At 37.8% G+C, this 20,147-nt stretch overlaps 1 protein-coding gene across 2 annotated transcripts in view; it reads left to right on the top strand.

Moving 5' to 3' along the window:
* Window positions 1–839: 839 nt before the first annotated feature.
* Window positions 840–20,147, top strand: part of WASL (WASP like actin nucleation promoting factor) — a 67,954-nt gene continuing 48,646 nt past the window's right edge. Inside the window, exon 1 of one of the 2 annotated variants that reach the window (XM_037149855.2) lies at window positions 840–1,248. In XM_037149855.2, coding sequence (XP_037005750.1) covers window positions 1,138–1,248 — 111 coding nt within the window. In that variant the 5' untranslated portion in view covers window positions 840–1,137. Of the gene's footprint in view, window positions 1,249–2,469; window positions 2,567–20,147 lie in introns of those variants that run through there. The other variant, XM_053669965.1, reaches the window with a different exon arrangement.

Genomic DNA, 20,147 nt, shown 5'->3' with positions numbered 1-20,147 from the left:
CTTTGTGACATTCCAAAATGGGTTCAATCATTCTGGATTAAAAAAAAACAAACAAGGTCTTTGGGGTTTAAGAAAAACAAAAAGATGAAATGAGACAAAGGAATATTTTCCAATTCACAAGACGGGGGGAAAAGTGTTCAAGACTCTTAAAAGAGCGTGAGTTGAAATGTTACCAATACATTTATCCTAAGTAAAACGCGGTAGAAATATTTTCTAAGTGCGTTTGGTTTTTTTAACAACCAGCGGCAGCTCTCTCTTTCACAATACTGGGTGAGGCCTGTTCGTTCCTGCGCGCCCTGTATTGCAGTCCCGATGAAGTTTAGGAAACCCAGACACCTGCGGCTCTCCGTCCGAAACCCGCAAGGAGAACAGGGTAGCGTATCGCTGCACCCCAGTGTTCCAGCTCCGGATTCCGGGCCTTTTTGCACTGCGCTGTGAACGTCCGGCTCCAGAAATCCGCGCTCCAGAAATAAGAGCCATTCCAGGAAGGGGTCCCTGAGTACGCACCGACGCTTCGCAAAGGTGTACGAGTGTAAAATAGGGGGCAGCGACTCCGCGGCAGAGACGAAACTCTTCTTTCTAGGTAGCAGCCGCTGTATCGGAGCACCCAACGGACCACATCACAAGAGCGCCCCGCGCCCGGGACTGCGGTGCCCCATCAGACCGGGCACCCCACGCCTCCGCCGGGAGGGGGCGTGGCCTCGGGCCGGCGCGGGTGAGACCGGCCGCTCCAAGAGTAGTTCCCCCGGAGCCGGCAGCCGCGCGTTTCGTTTCCGGCGCGCTCCCCCGCCTTCGGAGTCCTGTGGTTTCGCCCGCCCTCGCTGCCATGTTGGATTGTTCTACCGCCGCCGCCGCCGTAGCCGCCAAAGCCGCTGCGGCCGCGGAAGAAGGGGTGGAGGAGGAGTTGGGAGTTTAGCGCAGTCGCCGCAGTGCAAGGACAACGGCCATCCGGCCAGAACTCAGCCCAGCGCGGCCGCCGTCAGCTCCTCCTTTTCCCTCCCCCCCGGCGGCGGAGGAGTTGCGAGATGCTGAGCCTGTGACTCCCCTCCTCCCGTCCCTGTCACCGAGAACGGGAACGAACGCTCGCCCACTCGCCGGAGGAGACGGCCCTGGACTCGCAGCCCCGTCGGCGTAACCATGAGCTCCGGCCAGCAGCCGCCGCCGCGGAGGGTCACCAACGTGGGCTCCTTGTTGCTCACACCGCAGGAGAATGAGTCCCTCTTCACTTTCCTCGGCAAGAAATGTGTGGTCAGTGGCCGAGACCCGCGTCGTCCCCGCGATGTTACCTCCCTGGCCGGGGCTTGAGGGCCAGGAGCTGGGAGTGGGGAAGGAGGCGAGAGTGGTGTGGGAGGGTCCGACTGCCGGCCAGGCCTACCCCCGGCCCGGTGTCGGCTCCATGGCCCCACTCCCTAGGTGCGGGCCGCGGCGGCTGGACTCTGCCTCCCAGAGCAGCCTGGGACCAGGGAAGTGTCACCTCCGCTGGCCTGTCCTGGATCCCAGCTTGGCCGAGTCCTCACCCTTGCTGCTGCTTCAAACTTTACTCTCAGGCCCCAACGCGAATTTCTTCTTGCAAGAGCTGCTGGGTCTTAGTAACCTGGCTCCTGCCCTAGCCATCTTTTCGTCTCTTACCGCTTGATCTGGGGGTACCTTTCTTCACAATGCCAGAGGTTTGAGGAGGGTAGGTAGGGATTGGAGCCCAAATATGAATGAAACGGACCATGAAGTGGGTTTTAATCTCCTTTTAGAATTTCGGGAGGGAATAAAGTGCATCGGTTCAGGACTGGGGCAGGAAATGCTACTGCTCCCCATTGCAGAGAGACAGGGTTTATTTCTCCAGGAATCTCCCCGAGGCCTGGTTTCTACTCTCCCTCCAGCTGATTTTTTTTTCTTTCTTTTCCTTTTTCTGTTTTCTTTTTTGCATTGGTGGGAGGAGGTGCTCCTTTCCCCACCATGCTCAGGGGAACCGCAATTTATAATAGTTTTTGGTCTTTTGGGCCCTGCAAATGATTCTTAAGTTTGTGTTGTGCGGCCTGTTCCGACCTCAGATGGCTGGTTGGGAGCAAGTAGTTCTGTGGAAAGGGGAATGTGTGTTGTTGACGGAAGCATTCATTACATTGGCTGCTGGCACTTCGGGGGTGGGGAGGTTCTACTCCTTGGTGTAGGCCTTGTCAAGCTGCATCTTACTGCGGTGGCCTGGTTGATCTGTGGTTGCGTTTGCTGAAACGCTGTTTGATTCCCTCTCTCTCCTCTCTGCTTGTTAGCACCTGCCGAGTATGTGCCACTGGAACCCAAGAGACACCGACAGAAATGTCAACAGAGCAGTTTTACAACTTTGCATAGTAGTGTTAAATATGCCAAAACAGGGACATCTGCTTAAGAAGTTAGGATTAGACAATTTCTGGAAAGTTACCGGATTGTTAACTTTATAAGAGCCTACCCTTTGTTTCCTGCCCCATGCAGTTGGAGATTGAAATCAGTACATTCAATTCAGATGTGTTTCATATTTCAGAAGTTATCCCTCAAAGAACATACCTTGAGTTTACTGATTAGAAGAATGAAATAAGAGGTATGGCTTAAGATCTGAATTTTTTTGAAACAACTTTAGAGATAATGAAGTCCCACCACCCTACCCCAGCTTTTTAAACAAATGAGAAAACTGAGCCAGGGAGCCTAAGTCACACAGCAATTTAGTAAGGTAACCAGAACTAGAAAACCAGGACTCCTGATGCCTAGTCGGTTGTACTTTCCACTACATCATGTTGTTTTTAGAAGGGTTTTTTCTTTCTTGTTATTGATTTATTCCCCAGAGTAGAGTTAAAAGAGTAATCGCTTTTGTTTAACCCAAAATGAATATAAAGTGTAGGATTTTTAAAGCAGCACTAATTTTTTCATATTTTTCAATTTAGGAAATTTTCTGTCACTTTAAATGTTAAATTATTTGCAAATGAAGAATAATTAAAATATTGCTGGTTTGTTACTATTGCTGTCAGAAAGGAAGTAGTTATATGTGCTATGTTTTTTACATACCAGATAGATACATTAGCTTTATGCAAGAAGGACATTACAAGTATAATGACTAATTGCTCTGTCTTACCTATAAGGTTAGCTGGTTTCAATAAATGACATGTGGAAGAATACTGTGATAAAGATAGTGTTGCTTACTGGTTAGTGTAAGTGGATTGCCAAATAAGCTGTCCATATTCAGTGCTCAATTTCTTTATGTCATCTATTATTAATCAGCTTTACCTTTTGAATTTCTGTCATTTAAAACTACACTGTTGTAGTTACCTGCTCTTCTGGTATGAAATTATTGCAGAGATTAACTTTAAATTCGACATCTCCAGTTATTAGAGAGTAAAGTAGGATTATTTTAATTTTTGGAACATTTTTTCCCTTTGCTAGCTATGCAGGTTTTTTTGTAGTTTAAGATATTACTGAAATACATTGTTTCATTTTTAAAAATTTAGCATAAGATTTACAGGTCAGCCCGAATTTGTTAAGCAAGTGTATTCAGAGGAATAGTTACAGTGCCAGTGTTCAGGCTTTCCATCCTTTTACTCAACAAATATGTGTTGAGTAACTAAATTTTGAAATCAAAAACAGGGTTGATGCCTGTCCTCAAGAAGCTTTCTGTGTAAAAATGGGAAACAAATGTGTAAACTGATGAGTTAGTCAGTGCTTCAGAGTAATGTGTAAGAAAGAGGCTGCATATCACAACGGAAAATGTCTTTGTAGTTGGCAGAGCTTGGTTCAGACTCATACTGTCACTTCGAACAAGTTTCTTAAGCTCTCTGTCCTAAAATTGCTTTTCTCATCTCTGAAATAGGGATACTGTTTTATGTGGGTGGGGGTGTAGATTAGAAGGACTGTATGTAAATATATGTGCTATTATTTTTATAAAGATTTGGGGGACTACAAGAGTTTGAGTAAAAGCTTTTTAGAATGGGCTGCACCTGGATATTTAAGATTAGTAGGTATTCCACCACCCCCCCCCCCTTGGGTTGATGGGATGTATGAAATAGCTTGGAGAGTCAGGGGACCTACTAATACTGTAGTATGTTGTGGAGCAGGGAGGGTTTCTTCTTGGGTTCTCAAATTTAGGTATGCATTGGAATTATTTGTAGATTATATTAACATGCATATAGCTAGGCTGAATTCCTAGATAATCAAATTTAGTGGGTCTGATATGGAACTTAGTCATTTCTATTTGTGGCAGGCTTAACAGAAGACTGTAATATGTATCACAGTTTGAGAACCCCTGCTGAGGTCCACTGGTTTTTGATAGCGTAATCTTAAAGTACACGGAAATGTTAATAGGTTTTCCCTCAGTCTTTGTTCTGTATTTTGGGACTTAAGGTTAAAACAAGTTCTTTTAGTGTAGCATTTCTCTAACCCCTTGAGATACCAAGGTGTGTTTCATAGATGTAAGAGAGATACAGTTCAAGTATTGCAGTAGTTAATGAGGAACCACAAGATAAAGATCTGACTTTCAGAAAGTTTGGGGAGAAAGGTGAAGGCATGAGAGAAGGTGGATTGAGGATTGTGAGTGCAGACAAAGGAGGTCAGATTACGTGTTTACAGTAGTCTGTGTGAACTATGATGAGGGTCTGAATTAAGGGAGTGCTGCTGGGAATTCAAAGAAAATTACAAGGACTCCAGTAGGATTTCTTCTCCCTTAGATAAAGAAAGATAAAGAATAAAGGCAAGTGTAGCCACCAGAAGTATTATGAACTCTTTCACTAGATGAAAATATGCCTAGGTGGTATTTGAGACTTTATTGGTGATTGGTTTCATGGAGAAATGGAATCTTCAGTGAATCTATTGTTTTGTCACAGTTTTTAAAAGTAGATTTTGTGAAAGTTGAGGTTTCATTCAAAGTTATATGTAATATATTCAATATGTATTATTTTTTACACTTTTTTTTTAGATTTTATTTATTTATCTTTAGAGGGGAAGGAGAGAGGGAGAGAAACATCAATGTGTGGTTGCCTCTCGTGGGTCCCCTGCTGGGAACTGGCCTGCAGGGAACCAGCCTGCAACCTAGCCTTGTGCCCTGACTGGGAATCGAACCGAGATCCTCTGGTTCATAAACTCGCACTCAATTCACTGAGCTACACCAGCCAGGATTTATTCAATATGTATTATGTACTTTTACATAAAGTAAGTTCATTAGCTGGTATTATTTTCTGAGAACAATTAGGAAGAGTTAAATAACAAGATTATCAGTTCTTGTTTTTGTAGTTTTGTTGCCTTTCATGTAGTGTGATTTAATTTATTTTCTATAAAGAACATGTGCTGTTTTGCCAAGTAGAGTTTAATATATAGTCCTGAATAGGAAATTAGGTAAGGATTGGGAAAAATAAAATCTTATACTAGCCCTCTCTAACTGTCTCTGGTTTAGCAGTGTTGTTGACTGTTACCTTTCCCTGCCATCTCACATGGTTGGTTTGTTACCAGATTTAGTGATACCATTTTTATTAACTGACTTTAATCATCATTTTCTTAAATTCCTCAGTACTTGTTTTAACTGGCTTACATTCTTCAGGTATTTTTTTGTTTTCTTGTCTTTTATATAGTTCTGGGAGATAAGGATCTTATGCCTATTTGGTCTTCCATGTAATTTTTATATCATCTAGCTACAGATTACTGAATACTTACTGAGTTTTAATTGCTAGCTTGTTTATTACTCAGGAACTCATTCAGCATTTCTCAGTGCTCAATCAGGTTGTTAAAACCTTCCATTTCTAATGCAAATGGTATTTGGAAATAAGTCTTCATTTATTAGGAGAACAAAATGGTTTAATGCTGCTGCTGATATAGGTGATAACAGTAACTGTCCAATAGTTACTTGTTTCTGTTCTAAATCCTTACATAGGCCTAACGGGAAGAGTTGCTTAGAGGGATCATAGTGTTGAATTAAGGCAGTTAGGGCTAGGAATGTATTTCACTTTGAGTAATGTGAAAGGAAAAAGGTTAAAAACCCATGGGATTTGGAATATTCAAAGATGAGAAAACAGTCTTGCCCAGTATGGAGGAAAAAAGTGAGCACAAAACTGTCATACAGGGTAGACTATGATGTAAGCATGGGAGAGTCAGAAAAATCCAGCAGATCTGGGTTATATATCCTGTTTCTTATTGTTCTTAGCTCTATAACAGTGATTTTCAACCATTTTCATCTCATGATACACAAAAATTAATGATTAAAATTCTGTAGCATACCCAGTAATTTTTTTTTGTCAATATGAAGCACTTAGAATACCTGACAGTTACAAAGTGTTCTTGGAGTTTGGAAAAGCATATGAAAGAATGTTATCATTAGTACAATACCATTCCTGTTACCAGCAGAAAGGTTTTAAAGTAAAATTATGAACTATATATTGTATTTGTTTGGATTTAGGTAAGCCAGTTCTAATAATTTTATTTGAAATCAGTTAATTATAGTCCCTGGTGGGGTAGCTCAGTTGGCTAGACTCTAACCGTTAGAGCATGGTCCAGTGTGTCAAGATTGCAGGTTTGATTCCCAGTCAGAGCACATACAAGAATCAACCAATGAATGCATAAATTAGAACAACGAATAATTATTTCTCTCTCACTCTCTCTGAAAAATCAGTAAAAAATAATTAAGTCATCAGTTAACTACAGTGTATGTAAATTAGAGTTACATCAGTAGGTAGAACTAGACTCTGGGAAGTTCTGGGCAGCTTTAGCCCCCTCTGGCCGCTGACCAAAGAGGAAAACAGGGATACTGGCACCAGTTCATTGTGAACGGGAACAAGAATTGTTACTTTCCTGAACCTCAGTTTCCTAATCTGAAATTGAGGGCAAGGACAACATAACACCAGTGTCTCTAGCTTTAAGTTTCTATCATTCTAACTATTCTAGATGCCAGAGACTGGAGCAGGGTCAAAGAATAGCATTCTGTTAATTTTGACATATCCGTGTTTTGCATGATGGAGACAAAAATAGTGTATATCTGAGTGAAAAGTAGATAATCTCAAATCATTTCATTGCAAATTTCAATTTCTATCTCACCTTTTTAAAGCATCACAATTTAATAAACATTTCACTTTGAAAAGTCAGGTGAATGTTATTAAAAAGCACTAGTAATAGGTTGGTCAGTCTTAACTAATTTTGAATTATTAATTATTCCTTTTAATTGCAAGGAATTTTTGGCTTAGTTTAGTAGAAGTGTGGTGCCTCTTAATTAAGATGGAATGGTTTTTAAGTTTCTCTTGTTGACCAATTCCATCTAGAACTTTATTTCTTACATGAAATTGTACTAGTGATATGATATTTAAGGTCATACATTTTGTTGCTTATTATTTAAGGTGAAAAAGATGTTTTTTTAAGTGTTTAGTTTGTGTTAGACTCAATAGTTAAAATGAACAGACTTGGTCATTTTAGAGATTGATTCAAAGTTGAAGTTTAACACTCAGACAGAATTGAGTTTTGTATGAATTACTCTGTCTAGGAGTCATTTCTTTGATTCAATAGATAAGAATCCAGCATTATTAATAGGGAGTTCCCTTTTACAGTAAAGGTTCCCAAAGCAAAACAAGTGTATACATTCTTATCTACAGTAATATATATTATTCATTGTAAATATAATTTTATTGGTGTAGGACAGAACATTTTGGTATTTTTAAGTATTAAGTATTGTTTAGTAATTAGAAGAATTTGGCTTATTTAACTATATTCATAGATACAGTGTAACAAAAGTTCATCAATGTAGGAGAATGAAATTAATTAGGAGATATCAGTTTCATTTTGGAGTCAGTGTATTATAGAGGAATTGACCCTTTTTTAAAAGAGAATAAATAATTGGGTATAAAATAAGGTTGAAAAGGCAAATCTAGAAAAGCCCCTTTAGAAAATAGAATGAAATAAAAGATTTATAGTAGCTTCATATTACAATTAGTATGATTATCTGTTAGTTTACTTTAATTGTCCTTCAATATCCTTGGTCCCTTAGTTCTTTTGCCATAGTGATTTATAAAAATATATTTACTATAGGGATTTTTTTCCTATAAAATAAGTATGCATTAAATATCAGATACATTGAAACAAAAGAAAAATAAGAGGGACATCCAGGAATATAACATACGGTTAAATATGATACGAGGAGAGCCCTGGACAGGTGCCTTGGTTGGTTGGAGGGTTGGTTGGAGGGTTGGTTGGAGTGTGGTCGTGTACCAGTTGGTTGTGGGTCCGATCCTAGTCAGGGCACATACCTAGGTTGAGGATTACATTACTGGTTGGGACTCACATAGGAGGGCAACTGATTGATGTTTCTTTCACAGCAGTGTTTTACTATCTCATTCTCTCTCCCTTCTTCGCTGTCTAAAAATCAATAAATATATGCTTGGATGAGGATTTTAAAAATGATATGAGGATATAGAAATATTATGAGCCAAATTATACAGTTAAATATTTATATTAGATTTGGAAAAGTTAAAATTATCTAGTATTGTAAGTATTAAAATAAAGGTGAAGTTTATTTATCATACCTCTGGTTCCAATAATAAAAATTTTAAGTGAGACACTCCCTCCACTATGTTGAATACTTTTGTTTCCATAAAAATATTAGACGATACCTAAGTATCTTAAGAAATTTTTGTAATAATGAACTGATCGATTTTACAAGTAATGCATAAAGCTAGTCAGAAACTCAAAGGATTTTCTTCATTTTTATTAATGAAACATTATCATGAGGAAGGATGAGGACTTACTGAGTACATAACCTCCTAATACCTTGAAGTACATAGTAGGGATAAGGAAGGTCTTCTTACCCTTTACTTGTTCACTGTACAACTGGGGAACACAAAAATCATTCACACACACACACAAATACAAATGTTTTACAAGCTAGTCTATAATAAGAATTTGCATATAGAGGAAAGAAGTATATCACTATGGGATTTAATACATCATTGTGGGGTTTGAACATAAAGACCTTAATGGCCTGTAGAGTTTATGTCATGGGCAAGGAAACAGCTCAGTTAAAGTATAGGGAAATGTGGAATAAAGTTTGGAGTAGAAAATTTGCATGGTGTTTGAAGAATTGAATAGATTAGACTGGCTTGACTGGAATTGAGAATGGTATTTGCTTGAGGAGGTAGTGAACGGTAAGGAAGGGTAAATTGAGTCCAGATTTTGGAAAATCTTGAACTTCAGACTTAGAGGGTAAGCTTTAGTCCCTAAGTAGTAAGGAATCAAATATTTTGATTCAGAAAGTATCAAGATAGGAAGGATCTGTAGAGGAGGAAAACTGGAAATTATCATTCATAATAGGAATGCTTTAAAGTTTACTAAACACTTTCTTATTCATTATTTTAGGACACTTGGCCTGGCTAAGGAACCTGAATTATAGCAGCATGTGGAACATAAAAAGGGTTATGAGGGATATATTAAGTCCTCGGTCTTTGTGTACAAGGCAGGCACCATCAAACCCTCACAGTATTCTTCCTACTGTGTCCAGGTGTGGTCCTTGAACACTCAGCATATGCCTACAGGTAGTCACTACCAGTCAGTCCAGGTTCATAGTTACCATTTCACAGCTATATTCTAGAAAACATTGTGAAGAAAAAATTAGTTGGCTTTGTGAATTCCAGGTGACAACAGAAGCTCTTAATGGAAATGGCTAGGTGATAAGAATTGCAGGACTTCTACACTGTTGTCTGAGACTATCCTGTGTATGATTTCTATTTTAAATTTGTTGTGTTTCATGGCCCAGAATGTGGTCTGTCTGGGTGATTGATTATTCCACATAAGCTTGAGAAGAATGTGGGTTCTGCTGTTGTTGGATGAAGTAGTCGATAAAGGTGAATTGGATTCAGCTGATTAACAGATGGATGGCATTAAGTTCAACTCAGTCCTTACTGATTTTCTGCCTATTCGATCTGCCAGTTGCTGATAGAGAGGTATTGGAATCTCCAGCTAAAATAATGAATTCATCTGTTTCTCCTTGTAATTCTTTCAGATTTTGCCTCATGTGTTGTATTTAGATTCTTTTGTTAAAGGCATACACCTGGATTGTTACATGTCTGTGGATAATTGACCCCCTTATTGTTATGTAATACCCCTCTTTATCCCAGATAATTTTCCTTGCTCTGAAGCACGCGTTGCCCAAAATTAGTATAGCTGCTCCAGCTTTTATTGATTAGTGTTAACATAGTATAATTTTCTTTATCTCTTTACTTTTAATATATGTCTTTATAATGAATATGGGTTTCTTGTAGACAACAAATAGTTGGGTGTTTCTTTTAATCCACTCTGTCAGTCTTTTAATTGTGTTTTTAGACCATTTGCATTTAAAGTGATTACTGCTGTAATTGTATTAATGTTGACTATATTTTTAACTGTTTTTTGTTCATTGCCCTGTTCATTGTTTCTTTTTTTCTTCTACATTTTCTGCTTTTTTTTAAGTGTTTTTAATTTATTATCAAATTCTGGACATGTGAATTTAGATTTTTTAAAATTCCATGCTGTTTTTTATTTATTTTATTTTATTTTATTTATTTTTAGAAGGGAAGGGAAGGAGAGAGGGAGAGAAATATCAGTGTATGGTTGCTTCTCGTGCCTCTCCTGCTGGGTGGGAACTGGCCCCTGCTGGGAATTGGCCTGCAACCTAGGCATGTGCCCTGACTGGGAATCGAACCAGGATCTTTGTAAGCCCGTGCTCAATCCACTGAGCTACACCAGCCAGGGCTGCTTTGTTTGGCTTTAACTGAGCATTTTATATGAGTCCATTTTCTCTCCTAAGATGTCAGTTATACTCTTTAGAAAAATTTTGCCCTGTAGTTTGCAGTGTACATATACAAGCAATCAATCCACGTCCAGTTTTAAATAACACTACATTACTTCATGGGTAGTGATAGTGCCTTATAACAGAGCATTCCCATTCCATCTCATTATAACATTGTTAATTCTTTTCACTTATCCATAAGTCATAACCACCAAATACTTTTACTTCTAATGTAATGTTGGCTACTAGAAAATTTGAATTTGCTTATATGATTCACATTGTATTTCTATTGTACGGTGCAAGTTTGGCAGTTTCCAAAGTAATATAACAAAAGTAGAAATCGTCTGTAAATCCAATCACTCAAAAGTAACTAATTAACATTTTTGTCTATATCCTTCTGGGATTGTTTTGCATGCATTATTGAGTAATAAATATATACATGTGCGTACCCTGAGTAAACATACCTCTATAAGCACAGACATTACTTTTTTATTGACATTATTTCATGTCAGTAAGTATACCATTTTCACTGGGTACGTATGGATTTATCAGTTCCCCAGGGATGGACAACATCACAACTCTTGCACTTGGGGCCATTATTAAGTAAAATAAAGGTTACTTGAACTTAAGCACTGTGGTACTGTGACAGTTGATCTGATAACCAAGATGGCTACTTAGAGACTAATGGGCAATAAATGTGTAGAGCATGGATGTGCTGGACAAAGGGATGATTCATCTCCTGGTGTGATGAAGCTAAGATGAAAGTATGGTATATTTAGGCATCTGCAGATTATTTGGCTGCTACCTCTAACACATACTGAATTAACAGCAGGTTAATTCAGAGATAACAGTGCAAGTTACTTGCCTTAGGTTAAGGAAGAGCTTGAATCCTTGCCAAAGAGTTTGGACCTTATTCTTATCAAATAGGAACCTATTGTTAACCTAAAAATTTAAAGGCATTTTAGAGTGAGAGGCAACAAGCATTACTTGAGATCAGTAAAAACAGTTACTTGGGAAAGCACTGATTTAGGCAGAAGCCCAAATCCTGTTCTGATTAGGAAACAAAGGCAATGGGTTTTTATGAGAAAGGGAAGAACAATTATGTCAGGTGAAGGAGGGCATTTCTATTGGCACAGATAACATAACATAGTAATTAACCTTCGTTCTAAACCATGTTTTTAATATTCAGTCCAGTAGTCATCAGACCAGTAATGTAACTGCTTTCTTGTTATCTTTGCAAGTAGTTCTTTGATACCCCATGTTGCTTTAGCCCATTCCAGAGGTTATTTCACTCTGTTTTAACATGCCCAAGATTTAAGGCATAATACATGCGTGAGAGTTCTGCTGGAATAGCAGCTCCATTTTAAAGTGGCTCTGTTTAAATTATTGTATACATTATTATGTTTTAAAGCATGAATTTATATAATAAAAGGTAATTGGCAAGGAGAATTTATGGAGAATAAAATAAAGGCAGAATGTCCTTTTAGGCTATTATAATACTTCAGGTCAAAGGAAGATGTAAATTTCAGGTCTCATTTATACAGTTGTATATAATATCATACAGTGAAAAAACATGTTCTTACTGATTTTCATTTAGCTCTCACAGGTGTTAAAATATACATAATATATAATATCAATAAAGGGGTGGGCCAAATGAGGTTTACAATTATATGTGAAACAGTTTATTCTTATATTATTATTTGTATTAAAACTGTAAACCTACTTGCCCCTACCCCATATTTACTTTAAGATGTGTATTGTTAAGGTTTTTTAATTTACCTTCTGTTTTTTGGGGGGAGGGCACAAATAATAAAAACGAATTCTAACCGGCTTGAGCAAAAAGGAATTTATTGACTACCAAGTGATCTCATGGAATCCAAAACAGAATTGACAGTAACACTTTAGGAAGAGCAGGAGCCTGGAAGGTCTGAGAACAAGAGCAGGAGTCACTGGAACTTTTCTCAACTCCAGTTAGCTCTTCCCCACACCACTCAGTCCTGCGAGTAAGTTTGGAAATGTAAATTCCCAGGAGAGAATGTTAATTGACTAAACTTTGGTACAGAAGCTTGTTCCTGGAGAGAGGCAGCAGGTCTCTTAACATTAGAAGTATTGTGGGTAGGAGGCAGCCAGTGCCTGGTGTGTAGTTTTATCATATGTATAAAAGCCAGTTAAAATCCTATTATGATATAGTACATGATTATTTGGTCTCACTGACCTAAACCTGCCTTAGATGCCATTGTTAAAAAATATTTATTACTGTACTGAGGTGCTTTTTTAGTTCCAACTCCAATACCAGATTTGCAGACAGTGAAGGTATAATGATATCTTTGTGTTTTTGGAAACTTAGGGGTTTTTTTCCTTTTTTTTTTTTTTAAAATCAGCTCGCTGAAAGCAGAGGAAATACTATAGTTCTCTAATTACAGGTGGCCCTCCATATTCACAGGTTCTGCATCCACTGATACAGAGGGCTGACTAAGGGATTTAAGCATAGAAGGATTTTGGTGTCCGTGTGGGGTCTGGAACCAATCCCCCATGGATATGGAGGGCCATCTGTAGTGATCACTATAATCTAGTAGTAGAGCTTTAAAATGATCACTTGGAAATAATATAACAACTGATAAATCCAATAATATGAATATCATAATTAACATTCTATACATACAGTACCAAGCAATTTTCAGAGCATTTTACAGATATTAACTAATTTAATCATAATAACACAAAATAAAGGTAGTAATACTATCCCCATTTCACAGTTGGAGAAATTGATAGGGAAGTTACGTAGTGGCCTGAAATCACATAGCTAGTAAGTGGTAGAATCCATCTCAGAATCAGTGCTGTGGGTTCTCACACTGTTCTTCCCTGGGACATCCCTGATTTTCTGCCCTCATCTGGTCCCCAGTCAGAGTTCAAGGCTCCCTCCTTAGCCTTCCCAGAGTACTTTATTTCTGCTCTCATTTTGGTAATTGTGGCATACTTTGTTATTTTAAAAATATATTTTTATCCCCCTTACTAAATTATTACCTCATTTAAGACAGGGACCATTACTTATCTATTTGCAGTACATAATATTTGCTAAATTGAATTTAATGCCCTATTCAAGTTTAGTTTATGTTAGCCAGGTATTTTGTAAATAAATATGATTTTGTTAATTCTTTTTATTATGGATGATACTGCTTTGTCTGATGATCCCAGCCGTGACCTACCCATGACCTTATAAATCCCACATCCTATTCTGAGAAGGTATTTGTGTAAACTCTCTTCCTTAGGACTGTCCAGAGCAGTACTGTCCAGTAGAGCTTTTCATGATGATATACATATTCTGCATCTGTGCTGTCTAATGTAGTGGCCACCTGTGGGTATTGAGCATCTCAAATGTGGCTACTATTGCCAAGGAACTGAATCTGCAGCTATAAATTTAAATAGTTCTGTGTGGCTAGTGACTACTTTGTTAGACATGCAGCTCCACAGAGCACAGAGAAGAGCCCAGACCTCAGCACCCTCCCAGTTGGCCTCCTGACCACACACAGATGTGGACTTACCTGGAAGTCCATTATAAAAGGTCTGCTTGGCTCAAAGTGAATTAGTTCCTGAATAAAATTACACATTTAAAAAAATAGAATATTCAACTTACTAAATGTATACATGAGATTTATCTAAGAGTTACCCTTTCCATTTAAAAAGAACATCATTGGCTTGTTTTTGTCTTTACAGTGCATTATGTAATTTTAAAGAATTAGTGCTGTAGTACAAAATCCTCATATTCCCTCCCCAGGCCCAAGTTCATGATTTATTGATGGTAAAAAAAATAATGATTTATCTTTTATTTTAATATGGTTAGCTTCCCTACTCCTTTTTGGAAGTTGCGATCAAACATCTAGTTATGCATGTTTATTCAATTTTAGTAATAATATCCAGATTTAGAAATGTTCATGCCTTTTCAATAAAAATTACCTTGTGAAACTAGCAGCATTGAGCTTTCTGAGAAAGTATATGAAACCTCATCTATTGAATAAGTAATTTATTTTTGACATTATTGACTAGATAATTATTGTTTTACACTACATTTTTAAGTCTGCAATTGTGAATAAAGTACCAGTCTTTTTTTAAAGACTTTTTCATGTTTCCAGAAATGTGACCAAGTCATTCTTATTTTAAAAAATGCTTTTATTTATGACATAGTCCTTCTCTTCATTAACAGGATATTTCTGTACATGTATAATACCATTTTCTTTATAGTTCCACACATCTCCCATTTAATTTACCCTTTTATTTACCTGCTAATGTTTTTCTCTTTATTTTTATTGTTGACAGTATTGCAAGTATCGTGTTCCCTCACCCCCCACAGTTTCCCTGTACTCCCAGCCTTCACTCCCCCTGCCCTCTGGTCATCACCACACTGTTGTTGTGTCCGTGGGTTGTACGTATATGTTCTTTGACTAATCCCTTAAAAACAACTTCAGAAAAGTTCTTGCCCCCCCTTTTTTTCCCTAATTCTTATGCATAATGTATGGGAGTGTCTCAAATGTTCTGCTTAATGTCCTCAGGTTGTACATTGAATTTAAACTTAGTTACTCTCAGATTAGCCTTATCTTTGTATGTCCTTACCCCACCTGTATTGTACATTTGAAAGTTAAGCAAATGTGTTTATATATAATATGCACATACATTCTTGTGACTGTCTTTAAAAGCTTGAATAACATGAGTTGCTACATATAAAATAACAAGTATAGAAGACAAAGCCAATTGAATTTTAAACTTGCTTATCTTTATTAATCATATTTAAGAGTTCAAAAGACTCAAAGGACAGTTGGTGAAAGAAATAACAGACTTTGACATTCATTACAGACTTAAGCTATAGTTGCCAAAGTTTACTTTTATATTACTTTACGCCTTAGGCACTGTAGTATGCTATTTTCAGCAATGTTCACTTTTAATTTTATTTTTTATTTATTTATTATTTTTTTAAGTTTTATTTATTTATCTTTAGAGGGGAAAAGAAGGAAAGAGGGAGAGAAACATCAATGTATGGTTGCCTTTTGTGTGTCCCCTACTGGGAACTGGCCTGCAACCCAGGTATGTGCCCCGACTGGGAATCAAACCGCGATTGTCTGGTTCGCAGTCCCGCACTTTTAATTTTTAAAGGGAAACTTAAAAGCGACTGGAAATTCTTCCTGGGTTACAGTTTCTAGATCAAAAAGACTTTTTTTCTCCCCCAGACTTACATTATAATGTGACTTGAATTGGTCTTTTTCTTTCTTTTTTATTTGTGTATTTCTCAAGTCAATATTTACTCTTTTGAAAAGCTAAAGTGTTCACCTAGTTGAAAATCAAAAAGTATTTAAAGCAATTGAAAAGTTTCTCTTCCATCTTGTCTTTGCCCACTTCTTCCTTCCCTGACAAAGTACAAGCACACAGACACAGCTCCTAACTGCTAGCAGCTGTTTCTAGGTTTCTGTGTCCCTTTCCAAACGGTTTTTATGCACTTAGACAAATGTTCTTGTTCCCGCTTTTGTGCACACATATTAGCATAATGTACTGTTCATTTTACATCTTGATTTTTTCTCTTATAACAAAGTATCTCGAGGATTTTTAAATCATTACCTAAAGAGCCTCTTCATTTCCTCTCTTTTTTGCAGCTGTGTAGTATTCTATTGTGTAGGTGAACTGCAGTTTAGTTGAGCAGGTATTTTTCTTGATGATTAAGAAAATTCCACTTGCCCAAGTAATTTTGGATAATTTTAAGGTTCTAAAGATTTGAATTGATACATGTAGGATTTGAAATATTTTAATGGTTTTGATAGAAGTCTTTTAAAAATGTGTTTAGTTAAATAAACACATTACTGAACTTATTTTAATTCACATATGATGAACTAGGTCATCTGTGTGAACATTTTGGGTACCATATATTATATTGTGTTTCCTCCAAAGTCCATTGTCACTGTAAGATGCATTATTTGAATTTACTCATTTTTGACCATGGTGAGACTTAACTTTTAGGGCTATTGTCAGCCAGTCATAGCTCCTTTCACCCTGTATATTATCTTTGATTATGTAATATTTCTCACCCCTGCTAATTGATTATCAGAAACTTATACCTCAGTGTTTGGTAGATCTGTTACAATTCCACATAGGCAGGATTGTTCAAGTAATGCCTGTATTTTAAGGACTGCAGAGAACTTAACAGCAGCTGTGCTGTGGAGGCAGCACTCACCTGGCTTCCTTCCAGGAGAGTTGTTATTAGTATCTGTGAGTCCTGATGGGGAAACCCAGGTACCTGCTGTACCAAAGATCATACTTTTTCCTATTCCAAGCTTTTTGTTTTTTCCAGTGAATTTTACACTGTTCAGCAGGTTCCCTTGTCAACTTTGTGATGGTATGTATATTTTATCTTATTCTTCAGCAGTTCCTGTTCATTAAAAAAAAAGTTTAGCTCAACCATTTGTGTGTGTAGTTTGAGAGGACCTAGTTATCTGACCAGTCTACTGACTTTTTTGAAGAGAATTTTCTTGGTAAGACTTAGTGAAAGAGGAACTGCTGCTTCCTCTGATTTTGATGACTGAAGCTGACCAAGGTGTCTTATTAGGCAAGCTCATGTTGCTCATCCTCATAATTAGTAGGGTATAGCAGGAGGTTAAGTGTTAATCTTTTTTTTTGGCAGGTGGTGGGCGCAGAGTCGGCTAAGTCAGAATAGGTGAAAACCGAGGTTTGAAAGGTATACAGCGTTAGGCAACTAAGAAGAGGCTGAGAGATGGAACATTGGAATTGAAAAGGAAGATCAGGATCTGAGAGAGGATAATGAGTTAGAGAAAGACTGTCCCATGTGTCTTCAGAATTTAATGAGACAGATGAGAATGAGGTTGTATTTGCTTTTTTGTTGTTGTTACTATGAACAAATTATTTCTCCCAGACCACATGCAAAATACCATTTACTTTTGATTGCCAAGGATAACCAGACTGATAAGGAATTCATAAGTCAGGTCAGATGAGGAATGATCAAAATAAATTTCCACTGAAAGAGAGTTGTTGAAAGGCTACATCTCTGTGGAAGTGAAGACATTGCCACTATACAGAAATAAGTATGCTGTGACTAGTGGAATAGTATAAATCTTTAGTTTTGCATTATTGTAGCTATACTACCTAGCACTGTGTTTATTACAGAGCAAATGCTCAACTGATATTTAAATGAATGATTAAAGAATTAAATGTCTGTAAGGGGGAATTGCCAGGAAAACATACTTAAGTGCAGTATTAAGAATTTTCTAACTAAACTGCTCAACAATAAGATAGTTTCTTTTTCCCTCAAGTTGTGAACTTCCCATAACAGCAAGCATTCAAACAGACACTATATGATCATTCATTAAGAATGATATATGAAGAATTCTTACACTGGATAGAAGATTGACTATAAAAGAATCCCCACATGCACATACACATGTGCTCAGCCATAGTTTTATTAAGTGGGTAAGGTAATTGTTTATGAAAAAGTTACTACCTTAAGTTTGGTTTGGCAAAAGGAATATGTTGGTTTAGATCATTTTCTTTCACTTTCTCACTCCACAGTAAGGCTAATTCAAGTTTTGGCTTGGAGTTTATACAATTTGGAGGGACTCTTAAAAAAAAGAATCCAAAATTAAGTATAAAAATGAGTGTTTATTTAGTATAAAAAAGATCACAGAAAATAAAAAATATAAACATCACAAAATCAAAAAATAGCTTATTACTTATTATAACTTATTGTTAATTGACACACCCCTTCATGCTTTTTCCTACCTATTTTTGCCACATATTCTTCAGTCCCCCTTTTACATAACAAGTTTTATATTTTCTATAGAGAATTTTTCCTCTTGCCCAAGGCTTGACAAACTATGGCCCATAGACCAAATCCGACCTGCTTCATTTTGTAAAGTTTTTTTGTGACATAAGTGTCTCCCAGTTATCTACAGCTGCTTATGCACACTCCATAGCTGCAGAGTCGAAAGACACACACAAAGCAAAATATAAAGCATCTGGTACTTTACCGAACAAAACTCTTGCTCTAGTACATTTGATGAAAATTTATGTTTTTTACTATTGATAGCTGTGAAACTAAAAGGAATTTTTGAAACCCAGTTACTGGTAATGGCACATCTGTAATTTCCTTCACTTTTCTTATAGGGTGCTTCTTGCCTGGGGAAAACTCCAGCTCTTTGGTCTTGAACAGCTGCCTCCTCACCCCTCCACCCTCCACCCCCGCCCAGTGTCCATGAAGTTTGGTCATGGTATGCTGCCCCTAGCAGGCCAGCTTGGCAGCACTCATTTAGTTCAGTGATTTTCCACCATTGTGCTGAGCATACTGGTGTGCCGGAAGACTTTTTTAAAACATGCAATACTTAACTAATAAGGGGACTGACCTCTTTTCCCTTAGACCGTCTAATCAAAAGTGACAGCAGCCAACACAACTGTAGCCATCCTGTGTAAATCAATCGAAATTAATACCTAATTTTTTTATGTTGCAGAATTTTAGTAATTAGTTTATGTGGGCTATGAGGTGAAAAAGGTTGAAAAATCACTGGTTTAGAGCCTTTTCCTTAAAGACTGGGTCTATATGAATTATGTGGTCCAAGGGGGAAAAGCTGTTGCAGGGACTAGACAGATGAGGAAATGTTGTGCATCCTTTAAAAAAAATTATTTTAAAGATTTATTTATTTTTACAGAGGGGAAGGGGGGAGGAAGAGAAAGAAAGAAACATCAGTGTGTAGTTGCCTCTTGTACACCCCCTACTGGAGACCTGGCCTACAACCTAGGTATGTGTCCTGACTGGGAATTGAACCAGTGACCCTTTGAATCATAGGCCAGCACTCAACCACTGAGCCACAGCAGCCAGGGCAAATGTAGTACATCCTTGGCAGAAGTTACAGCGTCACGTTAGGGTATAGGTAGAGACAAGTGCCTAGGCTTGAAGCTGGTATTGCTGCTACCTCATGTGTCCCCAAAGGAGAACAGTTGGTCAAGCCTTGCAAGGCAGTCTTCCAAGTTAAGACCCCGAAATTGACTTCTTGATAAATCTACTATTTTCCCCAGGACACGTAGGTTTCATCTGTTCGAAGTTTCTTCTCACGCACTAGCAATCCTCCTGTTTTCTACCACCACCACTGCCACCCTTCCTCTTCTTTCCCTCAGGATGGATAAGAAACTTAAACCCCATGAGACCAGTAGAGGAATAAAATTATATCAAGGACATATAGTTCTTAGAGAATCTTTCAGGTGAGATAGGACAAAATAACGATAAATTAGGGACTGGAATGAATCAGTGAGTAGTGTATGTTAAATATAAAATGAGCAGTTGAAGTGAAGGGATTGGATTCCACACTCGATCAATTTATGGTGACATGGTATCAGATGGTATCTGGCTGTAGGATTC

This window comes from Artibeus jamaicensis, unplaced genomic scaffold (assembly GCF_021234435.1).
Source record: "Artibeus jamaicensis isolate MK-2021 breed Jamaican fruit bat unplaced genomic scaffold, CSHL_Jam_final contig_540, whole genome shotgun sequence".
In the NCBI taxonomy this organism is placed as follows: domain Eukaryota; kingdom Metazoa; phylum Chordata; class Mammalia; order Chiroptera; family Phyllostomidae; genus Artibeus; species Artibeus jamaicensis.
The sequence above is the reverse complement of the archived record's forward strand: the minus strand, read 5'-3'. Positions and strand labels throughout refer to the sequence as shown.